Below are 24,113 nucleotides of genomic sequence, written 5' to 3'. Positions count from 1 at the left end.
TGTTCACCTCTTGTACATGAAAAATAAATCATTTTTGCTTCTCATCCAAACATACTGGTTAATGAGCAGGTAACACTACCTTAAATAGCCATTGTCAACCAATAGATTAATGGTGATCTGCTTTTCTCCAGTGTTTAATAAACGCTGAGCAGATTTGGATAAGTCAGCAAGCAAATCTCAAAAGTGACTGGAGTAATGAGTATATGTTGAATGATCATATTGTTTGATTTTGCTGTTAATGAAGTTATGTTATTGTAGAGAAAATTTATGTTCCATAGAAACTGGGAAAGAGTCTAATTAATTGAATAGAATGGTCTTTGGAGCTGTAAATGTGTCTGTCTTATGCACGTGCCATAAACTTTAGGAATTTTCTTGATTTGCTTAGGCATGAGTATACCAATAGCTGGAATAAGCTTAAGTTCAGCCTTAGGCCCCCAGCTACCAGCCATTTGTCAGGCTGCTTTTTGAGCTGTGGTAGATATTCTGGCCAAACATAAAAAAGACCCTACTGAATTTTAGGAAATTAAAAGCTTTATTAAAAAAACCCCAAAAACTGAAATCAAAGCTTTGTTACCTCCTTTCATGCCTTTCTCTACCCAGGGTGTTATAGGAATGTGTTGCTGTAGGCCCCATTTTCAGGACAGCCAGCAGCAGAATTCCCCATTTCTCCCATTGGCTCTTTGCTGTGTTGCCCAGACTGTGGCTGCTCTGTTGAGCTCTTTACATAACCTCCCACCCTGGGCAGAACTGGCCAGGCTTTCAAGTGTCTCATTACAATTCCCCCTGTTCTCATGCACACACAGCAGCTTGCAGTGGATGGCCCTCTCCATCACTTCTAGAAAAATACACCTCCACAGGAATTCTGTAGAGTGCAAACACGAGTTTTGTGTCAAACGGATTTGGTGTGGACAGGATTAAGCATGTAAAAGCAGAACAGTGCACAGTTGTAGGGTGGCAAAAAGCAGCCAAGAAGGGCTTAACACTTATTATAGGGAGTCTGAAAGGTGCCTGTTACTACTCTTGATGTTTAGTTTTTGTGATTCAGCTCTTCAGCTTGCTCTAAGATTGTGAAAAAAGACACTTGACCTTGACCTCAAGAGTACAGCTTGATCCCACTGTTACTTCTTTTCTTGTTCTCATAATACCTTCCTTATATTTAAGGAAAGTTTTAACAGCCAAACCACCTGACCCCACAGCAGAAGGAGGCTTAGCCTAGTGAGTGCCACACATAATTTTTATTCTTTTGAAGGAAAAATATGCCTTCTGGTAGGCAGCCAGCAAGTGCAGGTTGAATTTGCCTTCACTTGATTATAATCAGCTTTGTCCCTTTGTTGATGTCACCTCAGCTATATGTTGTTGCCACCTTCTTATCCAACCGCTTTCTGTCATAAAGCTCAGCAGGGAAAATAAACTGAGCCCCAAACAACATATGGAAGTGTCTTGGCAAGACTTGGCTGTTCATTTGAAGTGTTTTTTCTGTGGGTAGGAGATGAAGTCAGAGCTGTGTTGTTTCATATATAAGGATCATTATTTTTAGACCAGTGGCAGTTCTTAGCCTCTGCATGTAATCTGCTCAGACAGAGCCACGCGAGGCAGCAGGGCTTGCATGAACTGTCTGTGGGGCTCAGTCACTGATGTTGAATATAACGAGCTTTGGAGGTGTGAATGCTCAAAGCACTGAATTGTGTGGTTCATCTATGTCAAGGTCTTTTAGGCATGGCAGATTTGTAATAAAAGCTTTTCATAAAACCAGTTGTTAGTCTGCTGGTGTTTGATGTCGACCGGGAGGGATCCAGGCCTGTCCTGCTGCCTGTGGCCAAAGTGCCCCTGAGTTGGAGAGAACTTATACATTGCATCCGTGAATCTCTGCATGTTCCCAGCAGCCAGGGACAGTGCATGTAGAGGGAATCTTGGCACATTTAAAGGTTATCAGGGCCCATTCTGAAAAACACCAGCTGAACCACGTGCATTTGGTACTGCCAGTGGGAAGGTTTGCCTAGGGTGTCATCCCTCAGCTATACATAGCAAACTCAAAGCTTCTTACAGAGAAACCTCTTACCAGTCACTTTCCACAAATGGTGCCTATACCTAAAGGTACTTAGTGAAAATCCTTGAGAGGTATTTAATGCAAAAGCAGTTAGTTTCTCTGGTGTTTTTCAGAAGCCCTCACACACCACTAGCAGGAAGACGTGCAGTGCAGCTACAGCACAGCTCCTGGGCCAGTTACTCATTTTGTCTGAACCAGGCTCTGCCACCCCAAGGGCTTGCCAAGATGTGTGACATGGGGGGGCTCGACAACCTGATTGCCAACACTGCCTACCTCCAGGCAAGGAAGAGTGGAGAAGGAGACACCAAGGAAATGCAAAAGAGGCGTAAGAGCCTCTCGCTGCCCAAGATTGAGGAGTGCAAAGAGCATAGAGAGTCTGTTGCTGGTGATTATGACAGCATCTGTGAGCAGCAGCCCATTGGCAAGAAATTCTTCAGAGACTTCTTAGAGACAGTGCCAGAATATTTGGTAGCTAGAGACTTCCTGGATGAGGTGTCAAGCTGGGAGTTGGCAGAGGACAACCTGAAGAGCAGTAGCATGGAGAATATTGTCACCAATTTTCTTAAGGAAGGCGCCAAAAACTATCTGTCTTTCATGAGCTCTGACTTGGTCAGCAAATGCAAAGCAGCTACTGCAAAAGACTATGAGAACATCGTGCAGCTGGCCAAGGAGGAAACCAAAGTCTTCTTTAAAGACAAGCCCTTCCAGGACTTCCAGAACAGCCCCTTCTATGACAAATTCATCCAATGGAAAGTGTTTGAGAAGCAACCAGTAACTGATAAATACTTTTCTGAGTTCCGAGTGCTGGGCAAAGGTGGCTTTGGAGAGGTAAGAGGTTGTACTTTTAAGGATGTGAGTCATCTCTCCCCTTTCAAGACTAGCAGGTGGCTTTGCAAAGAGCAGTAGATTAAGCCACTCTATGAAGATTTGTAAAATGTGCCCCTTCAGATTGCCCATTTTCCAGAAATCAGGCTGGGTTATTTGTATTGTGACAAAGGCTCTTGTTAGTAAAAAGCTACTTTAACATTTTTATATTCTGTATCTATACTAGTTAAAAAAGCAGGCTTCTTTACAAAAACTTGCATGAATGTTCATGTAGTGAACTAAGTCTGCTCTTTGACATCTTCTTAGCTATCTCACACACTCCCAGATAATTCCTAGCTGCAGTTTAGGGAAAAGCACACATCAGGATCTGTTCCCAAACTACAGTATGAAGGTTTTTTGAGAGTCAAGAGAGTTTAACTGTAAAGATGTCATCTGTATATGCTCCTTATTCTCATGGTTACAGATTTTTGTTCTTGTCCTTGTTCCTTTTATTTGCTAATACATGCCTACTAGTGGCATCCTCAAGAACTTTGCCTCAGGGCCATGATAAACTACTGGTCCAGAACAGAACTGATTGTGCACTTGTTTTTTCTTGTTTTCTGTGCTAATATACTCCTCATAGAAGTTAGCATCAGCAGCTACTGATAGGCATCAGTGATTCCCCAGTTCCTGCTTGTCACTAACCTTGATATTCCACTCTCTGTGTAAAATTCCTTCATTACCTTTCCATGTGCATCTTCTCTAGGTTTGTGCCATCCAGGTCAAAAATACTGGCAAGATGTATGCCTGCAAGAAACTGGATAAAAAAAGGTTGAAAAAGAAAAGTGGAGAGAAGATGGCGCTGCTGGAGAAAGAGATCCTGGAGAAGGTCAACAGCCCTTTCATAGTCACACTAGCTTATGCCTATGAGACCAAAACCCATCTGTGTCTTGTTATGAGCCTCATGAATGGAGGGGATCTGAAGTATCACATCTACAATGTGGGAGAAAGGGGTTTGGAAATGAAAAGGATCATCTTTTACTCAGCTCAGATCACCTGTGGGATTCTGCATCTCCATTCCATCAAAATTGTGTACCGGGATATGAAACCAGAGAATGTCCTCCTGGATGATAATGGGAATTGCAGACTGTCTGATCTTGGATTGGCAGTGCAAGTCAAAGAGGGAAAGAGCATCACCCAGAGGGTGAGTACAAATTCTTTGAACGTGGGCAGTGTGAAGTGCAGCCATTCTATTTCTAATGCCTTATGAGACCAAGACTTAATTCCCCGGAACTGATTCTATGCTGGAGACCTAATGTAGTCATTTCATTCTGAGAGACAGGTTGTAAGAAGATTTGGTTTATTAACTCTTTAGCTACTGCATGTGGTAAAATAACTTCTTTTGCACAGAAAAAGTAGAATCTACTTGGCCTTTTTCTCTTAAGTTCTTGAATCAATGACTTTAGAGAGGCAGATGCTTTGTGCCTTATGGAATACTGCATAGTCAGGGATTTAATCAATTGTTTAATGAGCAGCAGTCAAAGATATGCCTCCTCTGTATTCTGCTTTTGCTCCTAGGAGAATATAGTTTCTTACACATTACTCTTAAGTGATGCTACTGATTTTATTGCAGGTGTGTGTGGTGCTGCATGATAAAATTATTTCCAGCCCTCCTTCCCCCCACAAATTAATTCCTGAAACAGTTAGCAGACTTGACAGTTTGTAAATGTCCATACCTGTCTACATGTGTAGGAAGAAAAACATGGATGACCAAATAGATTTTGTGTGAATTACATTGTGCAGCACTTCAGCTGTGCCTCTGGTCATCCCAAACTAACCTGGATATGTAATAATGTCAGGAGATTTACACAAGAAATATGTATTCAGATAGCTTAATTGTGAAAAAGACATAATTCTTCCAAGGTATCTGAATCTCAAAGATGTGCATTATGAGAGAATGTGTTTGAAATACACAAAGAAAATGAAGAAATGGAAGCCACATTATAAACTGGTCTGTGTTAAACTCTCCAAGTTCACATTAGAAATTCAGTAGAAGAGAGGACCCGCTAATGGCCTTCTACATCATGTTTGAGTGCACATCTTTTGATGTTAAGTTCAGTACTTTTGAAGGATCTTTTCTTTCCCTGGCAATTGAAGAAGTTTGTACTCTGAGTGGTTTCAGTTCTGGCTGAAAGAAAATGTCGAAATTGCTGTATGTATTGATAGTAAATAATTTTAAAATTAAACTGCATGGTGTTTTGGATACAAAAATACAGCTTCCATGGAAGCTAAGGCAGGTTTTCAGTAGAGCTTAGGTGAAATGAGAATGTTATTTTGTTTGTAAAGATGGCATTTGCATCAGTGAACCCAAAGGTATAATCCAGATTGGGCTTTGCAAGAGGCATGCAGTTACTATGATCAGAACAAGTAGTTTTGTCAAAGGGCAATATTTCATACTTGTAAATACCTGGGATTTGGCAGAAGGAAAAAACCTCACAATTAAAGAGTGTATTTAGCAATATGTAACCACTTCTGTTGGTATTAAGAGTAGAATCTCAAAGCAGTGTTGGACAAGGTGGACAAGGTAGTTGTTCCTCCTTCTATGACAGCCACCAAATTGTAGTGTCTTTTGTTGTTTTTAGAAACTTCTATATGGTTGCTTTTATTAGAGCAAAAACTGCAATGGATAATGTGCCACATGATTGTAATGTGTTGTAAGGAATTTTAGTTAAAGGCAGTTTTATTCATACATTACATTTAAATAGGAGATGGAAGAAGAAGATTTTTTTTGTGTGTGTGTGTATCATAACGGTAAATGAGTTAAATTAATAATTCCCCTTTTTTTGCATTTTTTTAAAATAGTCATATTTGAAAGCTTCCAAAAAATGCTGTATGAGAGCTGGATATTATTATTATTTATACTCATGTCGTACACAGGAAGACCAAAGAACACATTTGCAAAACTTACATTAAGCTTCACCATGTACTCCTATAATAAAAGAAAAATGGTACTGCTTAATTAATTTTTGTTTACTAATTGTAGTTACATTCTGACTTAAAATTATCCGAAAAATTACGTCATAACATGCTGTTTGAGTATGACAGCCAAATTGTTATCACTTAACCAAACCTATACATATCACCTTTTCATTTTTCACCCAAAGGAATGTATGGCTCCAAGACAGGTTTATCAAATGAAATTTAATCGGTTGCACCATTTAGTGGACACAGTTTTATAAGGGCATTTTTATAAGCTAAAGCAGAATACATATTCCTTCCAGGCCAAATCTGTATTGTGCTGATATCTAAGTGCCTAATATCATAAAGCTGTTTCTAGATTTTGGATGATGGTTTGAACTGACAATTTAAGGTTTACAATTTTCAGTCTAAATTAAGGGATATTGCTACTGACCTGTAGTATATAATATATGGATTTATCTGTGCATTCATTTCATTAAAGATTGCAAAACAAACACTATTTTGATGAATTCAGAAAGTTTTCTGCACTCTCATAGCTGTATAAGCCATTAAAGATTAAATTTGTTCTGCTTTCAAAGCAGAAAAAAATTCCTGTCTTGTCATGTATGAATAAATGCACATCACCCATACATCAGCTGGAGGATCCATTAATCCATTTTGTAAATCTTATTAGGTGATTAAGTTATCACATGGCACAAGTAATAAGCTTGTTAATGAGTTCCTGTTTTAGACATTTTCCAAGTTTTCATTGAGGGTTTCTACAAAATTATGTTTATGTACTGTTTATCAGCCAAAAAAGTGTTCTTTGTGGGTAGAAAGGTTTTTTGAATTTTTAGATGGGTAACTTCAACACGGTCTTAATAAAAAATAAAGTGTATTTATGCTTCAGAAAAGCATTGTGGAACTGATGATTCAATACTTATGTAATTGAAGTAGCCTTGGTATCCTTTAAGTACTGCTGTTACATACACTCCTTTTGAAGGCACCTGTATGCTCCATACCATTTGGTCATACCTATTAAAAATAAAAATACCTTGCTTTCAGAAACAGTGCTCCTTACAAAGATCTTGAAAGAGTTCGATACCTAGCCTTAGTTTCCTCCCTCTCTTTTCAATTGCTAAAGCAACAAGGAGAAACATCCAGCTTTCTGTGTGAATGTACTTCAAACTTATACTGTAGTTATAAATAATTGATACAGTAATAATTACAAGATTTACAAAACTTTAATTTCACTGAGTGTGCTGATTTGACTTTGTGAAGTGCCGGCTGCCCCTAGAAAGAAGAAATCACAAGAAAATTTAAAATACACAAGTTTGAATAATAACAATCTTGAAAATAAAGCTACTTACAATGTAATTTTCCTTCATTAAACATACATGGATTATAAGGGATCCTCTCCTGATAGCTACATGCACCTGTGCAATCTACCAGGAAATGTGTCTGTGCACATTTAGTCAGGCAGAACTCTTACTGACATTGCTGGAAACAAACTCCAGTGGTAATAAAACTATTCAGGACTTTAAATGTCATTATGACTTCCTATAAATGTGCCTGTTGCATCTGATCTGATGTGTTGGTCAGACCCTGCAGGAGCTAGTTTGTATCTTAAAATTATGGCTTTTTAAATATTGTTATTTTCTCTGTCTTACATAATTGAAATAGACAACAAGGAGAAACTGAGAGCCTGCAAAGGTGGCTTTTACACAGGCAAAGTGTTCTGTCTGTTATGTACTAGATTGATTCTAGCACTAGGGGTTTTTTGCATATGAAATGAGGAGCTTCCATCCCAAGTTAATTCAGTTTTCCAAAAGTTAGTGTGTATTTGCTGTTTATTTAGGGAAGAATTTTCTGTCCTTACTGGGTATGGCTTTTGTGAAAAGCAACTGTTGCATGTAAATTGTGAAGAACTTTTGTGCAGATAAATGTGCGAGCCAGAGAGCTTAAATATTGACATAATAACTGTGAAAAATAACATAAACATATTTTTGTAGTATTTATAAAAGTGCATTCATATCTTCAGAGGTTTTGGGCTTCTTCACAGTTTTCCTGTTCTATGTTTTATATATTTGAAGGACATCATAATATTTTTATAGGAAAAACATGTTTTGGTTAAAATCTTACTCAAAATGTCCTTTTGCCCTCCTGTATGTTTGTTTATTATAAGATTCTATTTCTTAGGAAAACACAAGGAAATCTATTTAGATGTTCCTGAAACTAACAGTTTAATTTCCAGGCAGCTGAAAAGCAGGAGGAGGGTTTAGACTTGTGAAATAAAAAATAACTCAGCAAGCTATTCTACAGTTGACCTTTGTTCATTATCACATGGCATTCTTATTGGATAAGATTCTGTAAACATTTCTTCTTCCTTTGCTCTTTGAAAAATGACAGCTCTTCATTTGCTCAGAATTAGAGGAACTTGCAGCTGTTTTTCTTATACATTTTGAAGTGTGACATGTAAAATTGATGATGTTTTTAATAGCAAAACTGTGTTCCTAAAAATGTTGATAATCACAGTTGTTATGAGGTGCGTTGTCATGCCAGGTGTTTCAGACTTTTTTAATCCCTGAAATGTACTTTACAGAACGCAGCCTTACCCACAGAGGGCCAGTTGGGATCCATGCAGGGTCCTGAGAGAGCAGGCAGAAGTGCTCACCGAGTCACTTCCCATCATGACTTCCCCAGCAGTCCCAGAGAACCCAGGAGGTCCCAGTTGGCTGGATTTAGCAAATGTGATGCTCATCCACACAAAGGGCTGAAGGAGCATCCAGGAAACTACCAGCCTGTCAGCCTGACCTGGGTACCAGAGAAGATCCTGGAGTAGATCATCCTGAGTGTGGGCATGCTGCACATATAGGACAGCCAGGGGTTTAGCCAGCGTGGGTTTAGGAAAGGCAGGTCCTGCTTGAGCAGCCTCATCTCTTGCCATGACAGGGTGACCTGCTCTGTGGATGAGGAGGTGGCTGTGGATGTGTCTGTCTGGACTGTAGTAAAGCCTGTGTCACTGTTTGTTCCAGCATTTCCTGGAGAGTGTGGCTGCTCATGGCTTGCACAGGTGCTCTCTTTGCTGGGTGAACACGGGCTGGATGGCTGGGCCCAGAGAGAGGTGGGGAATGGAATTACATCCAGCTGGCACCTGGTCACTGCTGGGGCTCCCCAGAGCTCAGTACTGGGACCAGCTCTGCTTTATGTCTTCACTGATGATCTGGACAAGGGGAGCAAGTGCACTGTCAGGAGTTTGCAGACAGCACCAAGTTGGGTGGGAATGTGGATCTGCTGGAGGACAGGAAGGCTCTGCAGAGGGATCTGGACAGGCTGGGGTGATGGGCTGATGGCGCTTCTACAAGGTTCAGTGAGGCAAAGCAGCAGGTCCTGCACCTGGGTCACAACAACCCCCTGCAGACTACAGGCCTGGGGAAGAGTGGCTGGAAAGCTGCCCATGGTGAGAGGGGTTGTTGGTCAACAGCTGGCTAAACATGAGCCAGTGTATGCCCAGGTGGGCAGAAGGTCAGTGGCATCCTGCCCTGTGGCCAGCAGGACCAGGCAGTGATCATTCCCCTGTGCTCAGCACTGGTGAGGCTGCATCTTGAATCCTGTATTCAGGCTTGGGCTTCTCACTACCAGAAAGACACTGAGGTGCTGGAGTGTGTCCAGAGAGAGGCAGTGGAGCTGGGAAGGGTCTGGAGCACAAATCTGGTGAGGAGCAGCTGAGGGAGCTGCAGAGAGGAGGCTCAGGAGGACCTCACTGTTTTTTACAACTCCCTGACTGGAGGTTGTAGTAAAGTGGGGATTGGCCAAGTGTTTTGTTTGTCTTAATGCTCCATCCTATAATGTCTGATTGCTTCCCTGTCTGTGAATGCCTTCTCACGTCTTGTGATGTCACATCACTGAGGTGGGAGTGTTAGCAGGTTGTCTCTCCAGTCGAGATCTGAGGTAAAGCTTTACTTGTGATCATGCAAGAAGAAAGTGGGGAGCTGCTCTAGAATCCAAAGTTAAAATTGGTGCCCAGTTACTGGATTGTCCTTTCTCAAGCCCTTTATCCCTTTGACTTCCATACAGCATGAATCTAAACTGAAACCATGTTGTACCTTGTGTATTTCTCTTCCCAAAGAGGAGCACACAGGGAGCAGTCCCTACCGCAGAGTGGCTTTCTCTTTCGCTGTGCAACTTCCTTCATTTCGGTGATTACTGATGACCAAACTTAAAAGATTAAAAACCAATGCTGGATTTTTTTACATTCCAGTTAGTGACTTTGACCCCAGGGGAATTTTTTCTTTTTTTCTAATATAGCAAAAATCTGTTTCGTCCCTTTTGTGCTTTTGCCTGTGGGGGCTTTTTTTAAAGCATACAACTTTCCCTATGAAAATTATCTTCTTATGTGAAAATCAAAAAAAGTTTGATCTTGAATCTTACATAAGCATGTGGAATTCATATGTTTATGTAAGATTCAAGATCAAACATGGGATTGGAGCTCCTAAGCTCCAATATTGTCTTTATCTTCTCCTGCTACTCTGAAGAGTCCTCCTTGTGTTCTCTTGAATCAGAAGCCCAACAATTCATGATGGGCCATCGCATCAGAAGGTCCCTCCTTCTGCTAAGCATTAACAATATGCATGAGCATCTTTATTCTGTGTCACTTTCCCTGAGTGCCTTTTGCCCTATTTAGACTTAATTAATTATTTTTATTTTTAAAAAAATAGTTGCCCATTAATTGGGTCAACTAGTTTCTTGTTATTTTATGAACATGTGGTGAGAAACTGGAGGAACTGCAGTTCTTTGTAACTCATTTAAATTACGCTCTGTTCCTCCTCACAGTGATTTGGGAGAAGAATTAACATGGTGAAGTGAGTGACAGAGGCAGATCAGTGTTGTTCTCCACATCTAGGGCCTGTTAGCTTGTGTGCAGGCAAGAGATTTCTGTGGTCTGTTCCTGCATTCCTGCAGGGTCTGTTAAGGCCATTGCTGAAGGAGTGGAGGAACAGCTGGACAAGAGAACAAAGCAGGCAGTGGCACCCCTTGGAGGAAGGAAGGACCGAGCCCCAGGAAACAGCTGATAGAGCTAAACTCAGCTTGTTTTTTTTCCTCTGTTCAACAGTTCTTGTGCCATGGCAAACAAAAGATAGACATTCTGATTTGCTTTACTGTTTGGTTTGTTATATCAATTGAGTTTGTTTTGCAGAGATCTGTGGGAAATGGTAGCAAGATCTAAATCCTAAATCCCATTTCTCCCCATTTGCCTGTTTCTGTGCTGCTGAAAGCTCCAGAGCTGTCTCTCTGCTGCCTGCACCTGCTGGAAGCTGGCACAGGGCGCTGTGGAAGGGGCTGTCCCCTGTCAGAGGGATGTGTGAGCTGCTGCACTGCGGGCCTGGTTCTGCTCGCAGCTCTGCTGTGCCAGGTGCCCCTGCACTGCGCTGGGGTGCGAGTGCACTTAGTGCTGCTCAGCATCACATCTTGAATTACTAAAAGATTATAATTATGTGACCTTTGAAAAATTTATGCAGGATCACATTTCATAAAAGAAACATTTTTATACTTTCAGATGAGTCATTTCTACTATGCCCTGTCAAATCACTCTCAAAGCAATAATTCCACTCAATGGAACTTTGCTAATGTAGCCAAGGGCAGCATTTGCTCATTACAGTTTAGAGGATTACCGAAAAATTGTCTTTGGGTTGTTCTCAAGGTAGTGAAATAAAGGGAAAGTAGATCTGTGAACCTTTTTCAAAAGCAATTAAAATTTAATTTACTTAAATTTATTGACTGTTTGTATAATTCAAGCAGCATGTGCAAGTAAACCATCCTACTTATCACAAAAGACAGTATTAGATGGAGAGCAAGCGAAAAATAGCTAGTGTTGTATTGACTATGCTTTAAAAAGTTCTGTGTCTCTACAATGGCATAAGATTTCTGTCTCTAGTAAAAAGTTGGGATAATATAACATTCTTTGTCATCTTTGTGATATTTTTATAAGATGTTTCCAGGTCAGTGAAGGTGTAATATCATGTGTTTGTGTCTCTGTAAGATCACTTGATTAGTTAACATATATGTTCAAATGGTTCCTTGTGTTACCAGGAATTATACAGGAAAGAAGAGAATAATGTGCTTAGTCTCAGTCAAAACCCAGTGAACATCCTAATGGTATAGAGTTGACAACAAAGGAATTAACTTTGAGGTGGGCTTTTTATTTCCTCTGTTTCCATTAAAAGAGTGAAACTTGTCCATGTAAAGCAAGATCTAGTAAGAAAAAGTGGGTTTTGTTTAATATACAGCTTCTGAATTCACTTATCAATTGTACAGAATGAAAACCTCTGCAAAATCATACAGACCTACTGATTTTTTGTATGATGGACATACCAGTGTCCCATACTTGGAGATATCCGTTCTGAGGCATGGTCAGATAATTCTAACTGAATTAAATATTCAACACCAGCCCATGGGAAATAGACCCCTTTAAAAAAATAATGCATTTATCTTTTGTGGTAGCTTTTAATTTCTTTGCTTTCTGTCCTTTTTTTTTTAATTTTTGCACTAGAATGTAATTTACAGTATACTTATTTACTCCACACCTGCCAAGAATAATTTACTTTCCTTCACTTTTGCTTTGGGAATCAGTGTATAAGTTTTCCACCTAATATAGTATTTTTTTGTTTCACTGCTAATGAGAGTTGTACAGTTTAGTAACTCCCTTCACAAAACTTCTGTTTTACCTCCTCAGATAAACCTCTCCTGAGGTTACTGAGGCTGCCTTTCCTGTTGCCCTGGGATCTCTGTTCCTGGAAAGATGATCTGATTTTTACATCTTGTTCTCCATAATGATTAGTGTAGGGATGTTAGGTATTACCTTCCCTCTAATGCTGCCTATTCTCCAAAGATAGAAATAACTCTTCATTTGAAGGATCTATGTCCTTTCAGGTGCTGAATAATTCCTTATTTGTTTTCTCTAATATGGCAAATGCTAAAGGCTTTAGTATCTTTCTCCACAAATCATTTTGCCAAAACTACACATATAGAGAAATAGGGGGGAAAAACTAAAATTTAAGCTCTTTTCTTCCTTTCTTCAAATTCCTGTTTTGATAAAAATAAAGTTTTATCTATTTCTCCCTCCTTATTGTTTTTCTTCCCCCTTAAAAATCCCTGTTGACTTGTGAAATGTGTTTGCTTCTGCTATAAAATTGTCACATTTTAGAGGGTTTTAAAAATCTCAAATCTTATAAGATCAGGTTTAGATTCCTGCTTCTTGGCTTGTTCCTTCATTGTGAATAGAAGGACAGCTTCAGGGTTGGGAGAGTTTTGTTTTTAGATTCAAGTTTGGATGAAATTCTATGAGAAAACCAGTTCTCATTAAATTCTGAATTGAAATGGTTTGGCATATCAGAGGAATGATATGTTTCTAGACTTCCTCAGATGGAGCTGGATCAGCCCAGTAACAGCTCAAGATTCCAGAGCTACTAATTTAGAGTGTGGAAGTTTAGTTCTTGTTTGCGTTTAAGCTCATCCACAGCCTGTCACTTTAGCCTGAAGGGAGGCTGTTGTTGGTCCATTCTGTTTTCTGTAAAGTTGTGGTTGTGCTGTCTTTGTGGTCTGTGGTGATGGCCTTGCTTTCTCTGTTCTTGGGAAACACAAGCACCATGTCAAACTAGGGTGTTCTTCCAGATGGTGTGTCCTGCTGGAGGCTGTGTTGAAAATGCCCATGGAACAGACTGAACTTACTTGGCAATTACTTCTTTTGAAAAAACAGCTGTGGAAGAGAAAATGCAAGTGGAAGGAAAGAGACAGTGTGAAAGGAGCTGCCTTGAGACACATCTGTGACAGTAGATTTCTGACTTTTCCATGTCAGATGTATCCAGGTTCTGAATGATGATGCTAAGTCGCAGCAAAGTAATCTCTTATCAAAAGGACCATATTGTGCTGTCAGGGCACATTTTGATAATAATATGACTCAATAGTTCTTCAAGGCATTAGTGCCCCAGCTTCATCTCAGTAAAAATAAGAATGTTTATTGCTTCCCAGAAGGAGAAAAAAAAAGCAAAGAAAAAAGAGTTCCAGAAACCTATTTAGAGCTGTGTTTACTAATCCACAGTGTGCTCTGTGTGCAAGCTTTTTATCAAAATTTCTCTACTACTTTCAACCTCTCCTCTCCCTTCTAGGTTTTCTGAGGCCAGATGGATCTGGGGTCTGTGGTCTGTGTTTGAGCATTTGTCCCCTTCTCTGAACAGAGCAGCAATCATACCTAAAAATGCAATACTGTCAGCATATCTCTCAATATTTTTAGTTAGAGAAACCCACTGTAAGCAGTGCAAATTGCCTGTGGGATGGTGTCAGTAGCTGCAGTGCCTGTGCTGCTCCTCTGTACTTCTGTAGCTTTAGTGAGAGAGGCAACTGTTCACTTTTAACCTTTCCTTTTGCTTTCAACCTGACTGATACTTTTGTTCTTCTCATTTCTGTTTTTCAGTCATATGGACGATTTTGGTCTATATCCTTAACAGCAAAACAAAACCCCAAACTACAAGGAGAGGAAATAAAGTGGATTTAATTTTCTGTCTGCTAGGCTTATGTTTTAATTGATGCTAAGATGTTCCCTCTTGCACACATTGTTTACAGTAGAGACATTATATGTCATAATGTGTAGTGACGCAAGCTGAAGTTTATGAGGAGACCTGACTTGGAAGTACTGTGCCTACATTTGCAAAAATCAAAGGGCTTATCCAACCCTATAAAATAAAATTCATCTGTTGAGCTGTACTTTTTATAAATACAATTTGTCCAAATGAGCTTAGCTTTACCTTTTTCTAACTGTTTTGCTTTGGAGTGAATCTCTGTCACTGATTGTATTCTGATAGCAGTAATAATAACCATCTTGAGGAAGCTTTAGTGGGATTTTGCACAGACACAGTTTTTTATTTTAAATTGTTGTACTGGTAATACATCAGTCCCAGTATTTTAAAAATATATGAGGGGCTCAAGCAAATTCTGACGTGGTTATCACTGTTAGCTGCTTCTGGTAAATGCATCATAGAGAGCATGAGACACGGCAGTAAACGTGGGTTCAGCTGAGGAAATGCTGTTGTGATTGAAATCCCACATCCTCAGTCATGTAACAGCAGAGAGCAGAGAGAGCTGATCCCCCCCACTTCCCTCGCAGGTGAATCAGCTCCCTGGGGCCAGAGGCAGCAGGAGCTATTTCAGTCCCTGCAGCCTGTCCCCCAAGGGAAGGTGGCAGGGCTGGTTGGGCAGAAAGCAGGCACATGTCCCTCTCAAAGAGTGGCCATTTCTTCTTTCAGAGAAGGTGCCATTTGTGCTGTGAATAGTCTTTATTCAGGCATCTTTTTTTAGTTGGGAAGTATGAACTTGTTCCTTCACCTAAATGTGTGTAATTTATGAATTATAATTTCCATAGGTTTACTTTCTTACAGTGGTTTTTAAGAATTTTCCTTGGCCCTTGGTGGTAGAACATTTATCCAGAAACCAAGAGGGAGGAAGCTGAGAACTTCCTCATTGCATCTCAGCTACTGGCTTGATGAGAATTTTCTCACTGGCAGCAGAGCCCGGTGTTGGACCAATTACATAACCATTGCACAGGGTGGGAATCAGTGACTGTTTTGCCTGGGTTTTGTATTTTTTTAAATCTTACCAAGTTGATTGCTACTTGTGTTTACACAACAAAACTAAGAATATCTTCAACAAAAAAAAAAATGGAGGAAGAAAGCAAGCTAGCCACGAATTTAAAATTAAACCACTTTTAGGTAGAAATTGCACTGACATTTCAACTTTGAAAATCATCTTTAAGACAGTTTTCTTATGTGCCCAGATGTTTAAAGAGAGATATAGTCCATGTCCTAAAAAAGTTATACCTCACCAATTCTAGATTAAAAAAAAGGTCAGGGTTTCTAGATACAAAATATATCAGTAGAATTTTTAATATTTTGGAAGAATTATAGACTAGTCTGTTTAACTGTATGCATTTCACTGCTGACATTGTAAAGTAAATCTGTCTGTGTGTTTGCCATAGGCTGGGACAAATGGTTACATGGCTCCTGAAATCCTGAAGGAAGAGGACTACAGCTATCCCGTGGACTGGTTTGCTATGGGCTGCACTATTTATGAGATGGTTGCTGGGAGAACACCATTCAAGGATTTCAAAGAAAAGGTCAATAAGGATGAGGTTAGAAGAAGAACTCTGGAAGATGAGGTGAAATTTGAACATGCCAGCTTTACGGAGGAAGCGAAAGATATTTGCAAGCTGTTTTTGGCTAAGAAAAAAGAGGACCGTTTGGGAAGCAGGTATGCCTTCTCAATCTCAGTGCAAGAGAAACTAAAGCTGCAAACAATATAGTTATTTTACTCATTGCACAAAATAGGTTAGAGCTTCACTTTCTGCAGAGTAATGAATTTTCCCTTTCACTTCTAGGAAGAGAAAGGTGGAAAGTATTGAAGATAATATGGAAATAAGGAATATTGTTGCAATAGTGTGATCATCTGTCCTCACTCCAGATGACTCATAGGAGTTGCCCTCTTGTTATTTTTTGTGTTAGACTTTATATAGTTGTGGGAGAAAGTCAAAAGGGTTTTTCTTACACATTCTTTCCTAAAGATCAAAGGATATTCCTGTGGACACCTGCATCCCTGCTGACTGAATGCAGATATTAGGCTGTAGTGCTTACTGGAATGATGTGGGCAGAAATCCAGATCTGCAATATGGATTCTTTTCCCTGCAGATATCTAATTTGTAAGGCTGCATCATTGGCTTCTTACTGAAGAGACCTTAACCCCTCTGTTTTCCTCAAGTGCTTTTAAAAAATGCTGTAGAAGTTCTGATCATCCTGACTCATCCCAGGGAGAAAAAGAATATTTGGCACAAATTCCTATAAAGCAAAACATTTCTGGGCACTTCAGAGGTGGCTTTGGGTTGATGAAGACTGGTAGATATATCCATGACTTAGCAGTTTGAAGGAACTGTTCAATAAGAAGAGAATTGCAAAGCTAAACCTTGTAATATTTAACTTGTAATAGCTCTGATCCCTCTAATATGTGTGTGTGTGTGTATAAATAATTTAGTGCATTTCTATTTGGACAGATTGCAGATCTACATTTGCAATATAGACAAATATAATAAAAATGTAAAAATCAATAGCAAACCAATAATATCTATCTTTAGAATACACCATTATTTGAATAATCTGTGAATAGAGATGTATGTATCAGGTGCTTTTCCAGTGTAAAGGTGGAATAGACAAAGGATCTCATTGCAAATGCAGAGATAGTCTTCTAAATTTATATTTCATAACAACGTGGAACAGTTTTTCAAAATGTTAGGCAAACATTTGTCTAAAAGAGTTAACTCTAATGAAAGAGAATAGATCATTAATACACATATTCTTAATATTCTGTTGCTAAATGAAGACAGCTACTCTTGTGCCTGATGAATTTTCCCAGCAACTGTGCAAGGCAGCAGAAAAAAGTTATTTTCAGCAGCACATGGAGTATGTTTAATACAAAATCTATATTGTTTTAGTATGTTTTAAAATTTTACTTTAAAAGTAAAATTAACACAAAATCATTCAGAGCTCTCTAAAAAGTCAGCATACTTTGCAGACATTTGGACTTACAGCACTTTGTGAAGTAAACAAATTTCAGAGTAGGGGAAAATGAAATTTAGAAATTGTGTGTGACTTGGTTTAGTTCATTCAGCAAGTCTGAAACAAAACCAGCAACAGACTATTGACTTACTGTAACCACATTGCCTTTTCCAGGGGAATAATTTACAATCTTTCTGTCTGCTTTTTGTTCTACAACTTCTCAGCAAAATGAGAAATGCGCACAGAAGGGTTAATGCACATAGTATCTTTAATTTTCTGCTGTTTAAGATACCCTTCCTCTGATGTGCCGTACTTGGAGAAGGCAAACAATAAATAGGATGTATACCGTGGGCATGATAGAGAATAAAAGCATGCATGAACCTCTTAAACAGGGTGATACTATTCAGGACAGCTGTGTGTTATGTAAAGATTAGCACTGTAATTCTCCTAAGGACAACAAGAGCTTGGGTTATCCACAGCACTGCCTGTTGCATAAGTTAAAGCTGCTCAAAGACAGCTTTATTTTGTACGCCTGACCTTTTAAAACACTCCACTCTTCTATTGAAGATGTGATTTCACTAGCTAACTCAGGGAAGATGTAGCCCCTTTTCTCCACTGAAGCTTTTTGAGATTAAAATCTCAAATCCTGAACCTGTAAAGTGTTTTAATTTTTTTTTAATGGAAGAATACAAAATTGACCAACTTCATCCGAGTTCATTTGCTCTTCTTATTAAAGTTATGTAAAAATGCAGTTCACAGAAGATGAGCTCAAGTTCATCTCCAGCTAGTTGGAAGATGTCTCAGTTCCAGTAGATGGCATTCATGTAGCTTTACATTTTTTAACTTTTTATGGTTTCAGGACACAGAAGGCTGCAGCAATCCATTTTGCAGCCTCCACCAGCTTTTAGTGCTTTCTGGTTTATGTTACAGAAAGGAAAAGCAAAATAAAGGGAGATTTTTGTGAGTGCTTCTGCCCAGACAGCACTCCTGGCTTACCAGTGTCCCAGGACACCAGTTAATTTGAACAGCAGCTGAAATGCATGTCATGCTAACAGTGAATGTACATAAATAACTTCAGGTTTCTCAAGTACTTGGTTATCACTGGCTAGGTAAGGTAGGAGATGATTTTGCAAGCCTATGGATATGCAGAAGTCAAGATCCTTAATCTGTACATTCATAATTTTGTTCATATGGTGCTTTGGGGTGGAAAGCATAATATTTTTCATTGCCCAGCATGCCTGGATGGCAGCATCTACCATTCTTCAGGTTGTGGCATCCTGCTTATTCATGGTGGTGTACAGTGGGTGGTGGCAGGTGGTGTCTTGCTCAGAAGAACTGAGCAGCAGAGGTGCAAAGTAACAATTTTCTAGCAAGGGGCTGAAAAGAGCAGCTGGTGGTTTCATCTCTGCTGTGCCCAGGGAGCACCAAGGCAGGCCAGAAGCACAGCAGGCAGCATGAGGAACAGGCAGTGGTGCCAAGGTGGAAGAGCTGTTCTGCATGCATGGAAATTAAGATTTTAAAAAATAAAGATTTTTCCATAATCACACAAATCTACTGCTTCTGTATGGTGCTTCTGCACATTTGTAAAGATAAAAACACTTGCCAAAGGTTTGCATTACATTTTATTCATAGAACATTGTCTAGAAATACAAGAGGTCTTGCACTTTGCTAAGTTTGATTTTGGAAGGAGGTTGGAAAAGAAAAAAGCTGTGTTAGGAACTACCATTTTGTGAGGCCAAAACACAGACAAATTTGATTTTCCTATATGACTGTTTTCAAGAGCAGTGCATCCATAAATAGTTAAACAAAGAATGCATAGGTGTGGAAAAGACAGGGCTCCTCTCTGCTCCTCCTTTCTCTAGAATTCCAGATTCAGACTTTGCATGCCGTGGCACTAGAGGCACAGTTCAAAAGCTGTGGTCTTTGGTCATGTTTCAACAAGCACACATTTGAGGCTCAGGTGATTTTTATCACCAGAAAATATCCTACAAGTCTCTCTACAGGTTTGCAGTGAAACAAGTCACTAGTTCTTTTATAGCTGAATTCTCCCTGAGGTCTGCAGTTGTTTTTTGTAAGATTTATTTACCTTAAGCATTTACAATTATTTAGTCTTTTCTTGTTTTTATTATTGGGTTTTAACTATATTAATAAAGGATTATGTTTGTGACAGTGGCACACATACTTTTGTTAATGTCATCATCTGTGAATCTCTTGCCTAAAAAAATCTTTCTTAATTTATAAGAGTAGTTATTTTGAATGAATTGTCACTATAAGTGGGATTGTTTATTTGAGTGACATAACTGAGTTTTAGGATATAAATGTGTAGATGCTTTGAATTAAGATAAAATGAGAATTGTCATTTGTCACCAGCTTCCTATTCAGACTATTGCTGCTCAGAGTCAGTCTACAGATGTATTAACCCAATATATACCCCATTCTAGAGTTTAATACATATTCTTACCCTCTAGTACAGATACTGTCATCCCATAGATACAGAGCCAGTCATTGAACTTCCTTTGTGGAATAGCAGATCCAAAACTCCCCCTCCCCTCTCTGCTGCAGGTCCAGTTCTGGTGGAATTGTAGCTTTGGGTGGGGTGTCCCAGATGCAGCACTGCAGCTCCGGCCTGGGCTGATTTACCCTGAGAGGTGAAGTAATAGCATCAGAATGTTTTCAGCTGCTCAGATTATGTTGTACAATGCAGCATTCCTTGGTTAGGAAAAAAGGAATTGTGTTGCATGACATATATATATATATCTATATATCTATATATCTATATCTATATATATCTATATATATCTATATATATCTATCTATATCTCTCTCTATATATATATCTATATCTATATATGTATATCTAAAGTACTGTCATGTACAAAACACAGACACTCCTGTGTCTCTCTGAGCAAAACCCACTGATGGACAAACTTTTGCTTTATTGCAGGAATGAAGATGATGACCCAAGAAAACACAGCTTCTTCAAAACAATAAATTTCCACAGGTTAGAGGCAAACCTTGTTGACCCTCCATTTGTGCCAGATCCATCAGTTGTCTATGCCAAAGATGTTGCAGACATTGCTGACTTCTCTGAAATACGAGGAATTGAGTTTGATGACAAAGACAAGAAGTTCTTCAAAAAGTTTGCGACAGGTGCTGTCCCTATACCCTGGCAGGAGGAAATCATCGAGACAGGACTGTTTGACGAACTGAACGACCCCAACAGAGTCGTTTCTGGAGGTTATGCAAACGGAGGGGAAGCTAAATCAGGAGTTTGTTTGTTGTTGTAATTATATCATTACCAAAAGGAGTAGAAACCACCTCAGAACTTTCCATATTCTGACTCTGTTTCAGAAACTGAGTACACTTGTTTGAGAAGAGCCAGCCAGTGTAATGTGACATTGACAGGCTATGTAGGACCAGCAGCTGAATAGACTGTATTATTTTCCTTTGCTCTAAGAAGGAGATATTTTTGTGTTATTGGATATGAATCAAATGAAGAACCATATTTCTCCAAGAAGCTTAGAATAGAAATTCTGAAATACAGAAAGCAGTGATAGAGTGAAGAGGCAGAAGCTTTTGAAAATGACTGTTACTGCTTTGAATACAATGAATCATTGGTTTTCTTTCTTTTTTCTTGTTATTTCTACTAACATTTCTTCTTTATTCTACGGTTTTCAGGAAGGATTTTTTAATTTTCAGGTAATCTCAGACAGTGGAGCTCATATACCCTGTCAAACTTGAAATCTTACTGGCTAGCCAGTCTGTCTGTTAAATTCTGTTAGGTTTTGGGTGGTTTATTGTAATATGTTCAAATTGTCATAAGATATAAAGAAAGCTCTACATATTACTTGGAACTAAGAACAACAGGATCAAACGCTTTGCAAAAGTGATTTTAATGGAGTGAAGACAAGATTGCAACAATTTAATGGAATAAAGCATTTATTTATTATTATTATTAAGTGTATTCTTATAAGTGATAGTACTATACACAAAGAAAATATATTTAAGTAAATACACATTCTTTTTGGCAATTTTAAACTTTTATCAGATTTCCTCATAATTTTTTCTGTATTTTGGTGATAAATTAAGCTACAGATAGACCAAAGTCATTTGTAATTGATTTTTACAAGACATTTATTTCATTGTAATGTAGATTTTAATTCAAGTTGCAAAATGCATTATACTGTTAAGTGAGGTAATGGTGAAAAAGTTATGTATGCAAGTTGAAACTATCTTCAAATGTTTATTGATTCTCATGCAAATTTTGAAGTGTTTTTATTTTTCAATTTTATGACAACCTAAACTGAATTACTTGGGAATATTGCTATGAATACTTGCTACTGGTGAAGTGTATTACTCATGAGATGCCTCCTGCTCATTTTCTGTGATAAGAAAATAGGCAGTTGTTCTTTGCACAACTTTTAAAACTGACCCTGCACATGCTGGTCACTGTCATCTATCCAGCCATAATTTCCATTGACTGAAGTGGAAGTGGAAGCTGCTTCATTCCTTGGAGTCCTGGAGGCTGCAAATGTCCCATTTTCTGTTTTTCATACAGCAAACTCCGTACTGAACTCAAGGACTTCTTTTGGCTAGGCACTGGTATGAACTCACATGTCTGTTTCAGAGGAGGAAAACCTGTATATACAATGTCTTCTGTACTAAGGTCTGTCGTGTGGAGCACAGAGCATTGGTGTTTATAACCTAATAGCACATCCTAAACTCTTAAGTTTTAAACACTGTAACTGTTTTAGTCACAGCTAAGTAATACATTGGTAATACTTTGTGTTATTCTGAATAGAAAAAGAATTGCTCTTTTTTCCTTTTAAATTTGCTTTTCCGGTGCTTTATATACTTAATATTGAAGTGAAAAATCATGAACAGTTTTACTTAGGATTAGTGGGTAATTCTGTTCATGAATTATGAGCATAAAATTGTCTGCCTTTTGAATGGAGACTTTCTGTCAAATAATTTAAAACAATATAAGCTGAATTCTGGTTTTTTAATTGAGAAGGATGATCCTGAAAGATGGTGAAAAGCAGAGGAGGTTGAGAGAAGAGTGATGTCGTCCTGGCATGGATTTACAAGTGTGCTTCCACTGTTGACGTCCATTGATTTTATTTCTCATTGCTCCCACCTGTAGAAAGCTCTTACAGTGGTAGTAAATATACTAGAGTAGTATATTTAAGAAGCCAAGACAGAAAACTTTGTTATTATATGCATTTAAAAAAACCCACAAAGCGACACAAAACCCACAACCACCACCTGATTACAGCTCGGAGAGACATGTTAGTGCTAGTGGCATCAAACCTTTGTCCTGAATTGATATACCTCAAATCCATAGAAATGCTGTTTTAAAAATCCTCCTGGACCATAAAGCAGAACCATCCTCTGAAATGGCCGTAGGTTTTCCAGTGCATAACTGAGTTTTAAGTTGCCATTTGGAAAGAGGTTATGTATAGACAGAACCAGAATTTAATGTCTTGTTAGAATCACATATCCCCAGTGATAGTGGGTGCTGCAAGGCTGCATTTTTCCAAATGTGTTGCAATACTGAGATCTGTGAATCTGGGACACCACGTGAGCATAACATTGGGTTATTTAGTTTTAGAAATGTTGTGGTGTCACTAATCCCAGCAGGATGTGCATCAGTGAGATCCATAATGTTAAGTGTTTCATGAATCATTCAGAGTAACACATCAGAAGTCTGGTAATGCACAGTTTGGCACAGTGTATGACAGAGAGGAATGTGTTAGTTTGAAATATTCATTTTAATTTTCTAAATTCACTTTTCACAACATGGACAACTTCTTTTTGCACCTTGGAAAGGAGGCAGGGCAATTATTTCTGTATTCCCATTAGCACTTTCAGTGAGTCTTTTAAAAATTATTTTCACTTTTTTTTGAAAGAATCTGTGAAATACTTTGTTCTTTTCTTCTTCCTGCTACTGTAAAGTTCCTTGTTAAACTTTCAGGAGCAAAGTTCTTCTAACAACCTGCTTCACCTTAACAAAAAGCCAGCAATCCCAAAAGATTTACATGTTCAATGAATTGTCTTACTGCAACCAAAGATGCTACTTGTGTGAGTAAACTTAAATGAATATGCAAGTGTTGCAAGAGCAGGGCCCAAGTCAAAAGTAGTGACCAGGTCACTGGATGTTTATGACAGAAAATGAGGGATGACCGGGGGAGGAAAATAGCCATGTGGTTGTGGATTACTTGAGTTGTTGTGGCAAAAGGAAATTATGTCATTTGAAACTGCAATTTTTTTTCTTCTAGCTGTCTCCCTTATTCCTGCTTTGCCAATGTTGAGGTGTCTCACTTGGCTGCCTCATTTTCCAGCAGACAAGATGCATTTGGGTGCTAATATAATCTAAAAAACTAAAAAATTGTGAACTCTATTGCATTAAATGCCATTTGTGACAGGTTACAGGGTGCCCTGGCCACTCTGCAGGCATTGTACGAACAGTGCTGTCTTTGCTGCCATGTTTTACTCAGCCCAGCTGCTGGAACAGTTTGGTACTTCTGACTGTAGCAGGCTAAAATGTGAGATTCATAGTGATTGATGTGTTTGTACAAGAATATCATTTAAAGTTCAACAAGACTCCTGCTCCCTCTGAAAGGTATAAGAGAAAGACCTTTCCCTTGTATCTGAAGTCCAGATTTTCTTTGATACTACCTCTGTTCTCCTTACCATTATCCCCTCATTTC

General features: G+C 38.9%; 1 protein-coding gene across 1 annotated transcript; it reads left to right on the top strand.

The window, feature by feature from the left end:
- The first annotated feature begins 206 nt into the window (after positions 1–206).
- GRK7 (G protein-coupled receptor kinase 7) lies at positions 207–23,866 on the top strand. Its single transcript, XM_030954143.1, has 4 exons — positions 207–2,875; positions 3,618–4,055; positions 15,837–16,108; positions 20,348–23,866. The coding sequence occupies exons 1-4, from the start codon at positions 2,126–2,128 to the stop codon at positions 20,688–20,690; spliced, it is 1,803 nt and encodes a 600-aa protein (XP_030810003.1). The 5' UTR covers positions 207–2,125; the 3' UTR covers positions 20,691–23,866.
- The last annotated feature ends 247 nt before the right edge of the window (positions 23,867–24,113 follow it).

The sequence above is a fragment of the Camarhynchus parvulus genome, chromosome 9 (assembly GCF_901933205.1).
Source record: "Camarhynchus parvulus chromosome 9, STF_HiC, whole genome shotgun sequence".
NCBI classification, from domain to species: Eukaryota; Metazoa; Chordata; class Aves; order Passeriformes; family Thraupidae; genus Camarhynchus; species Camarhynchus parvulus.
The sequence above is the reverse complement of the archived record's forward strand: the minus strand, read 5'-3'. Positions and strand labels throughout refer to the sequence as shown.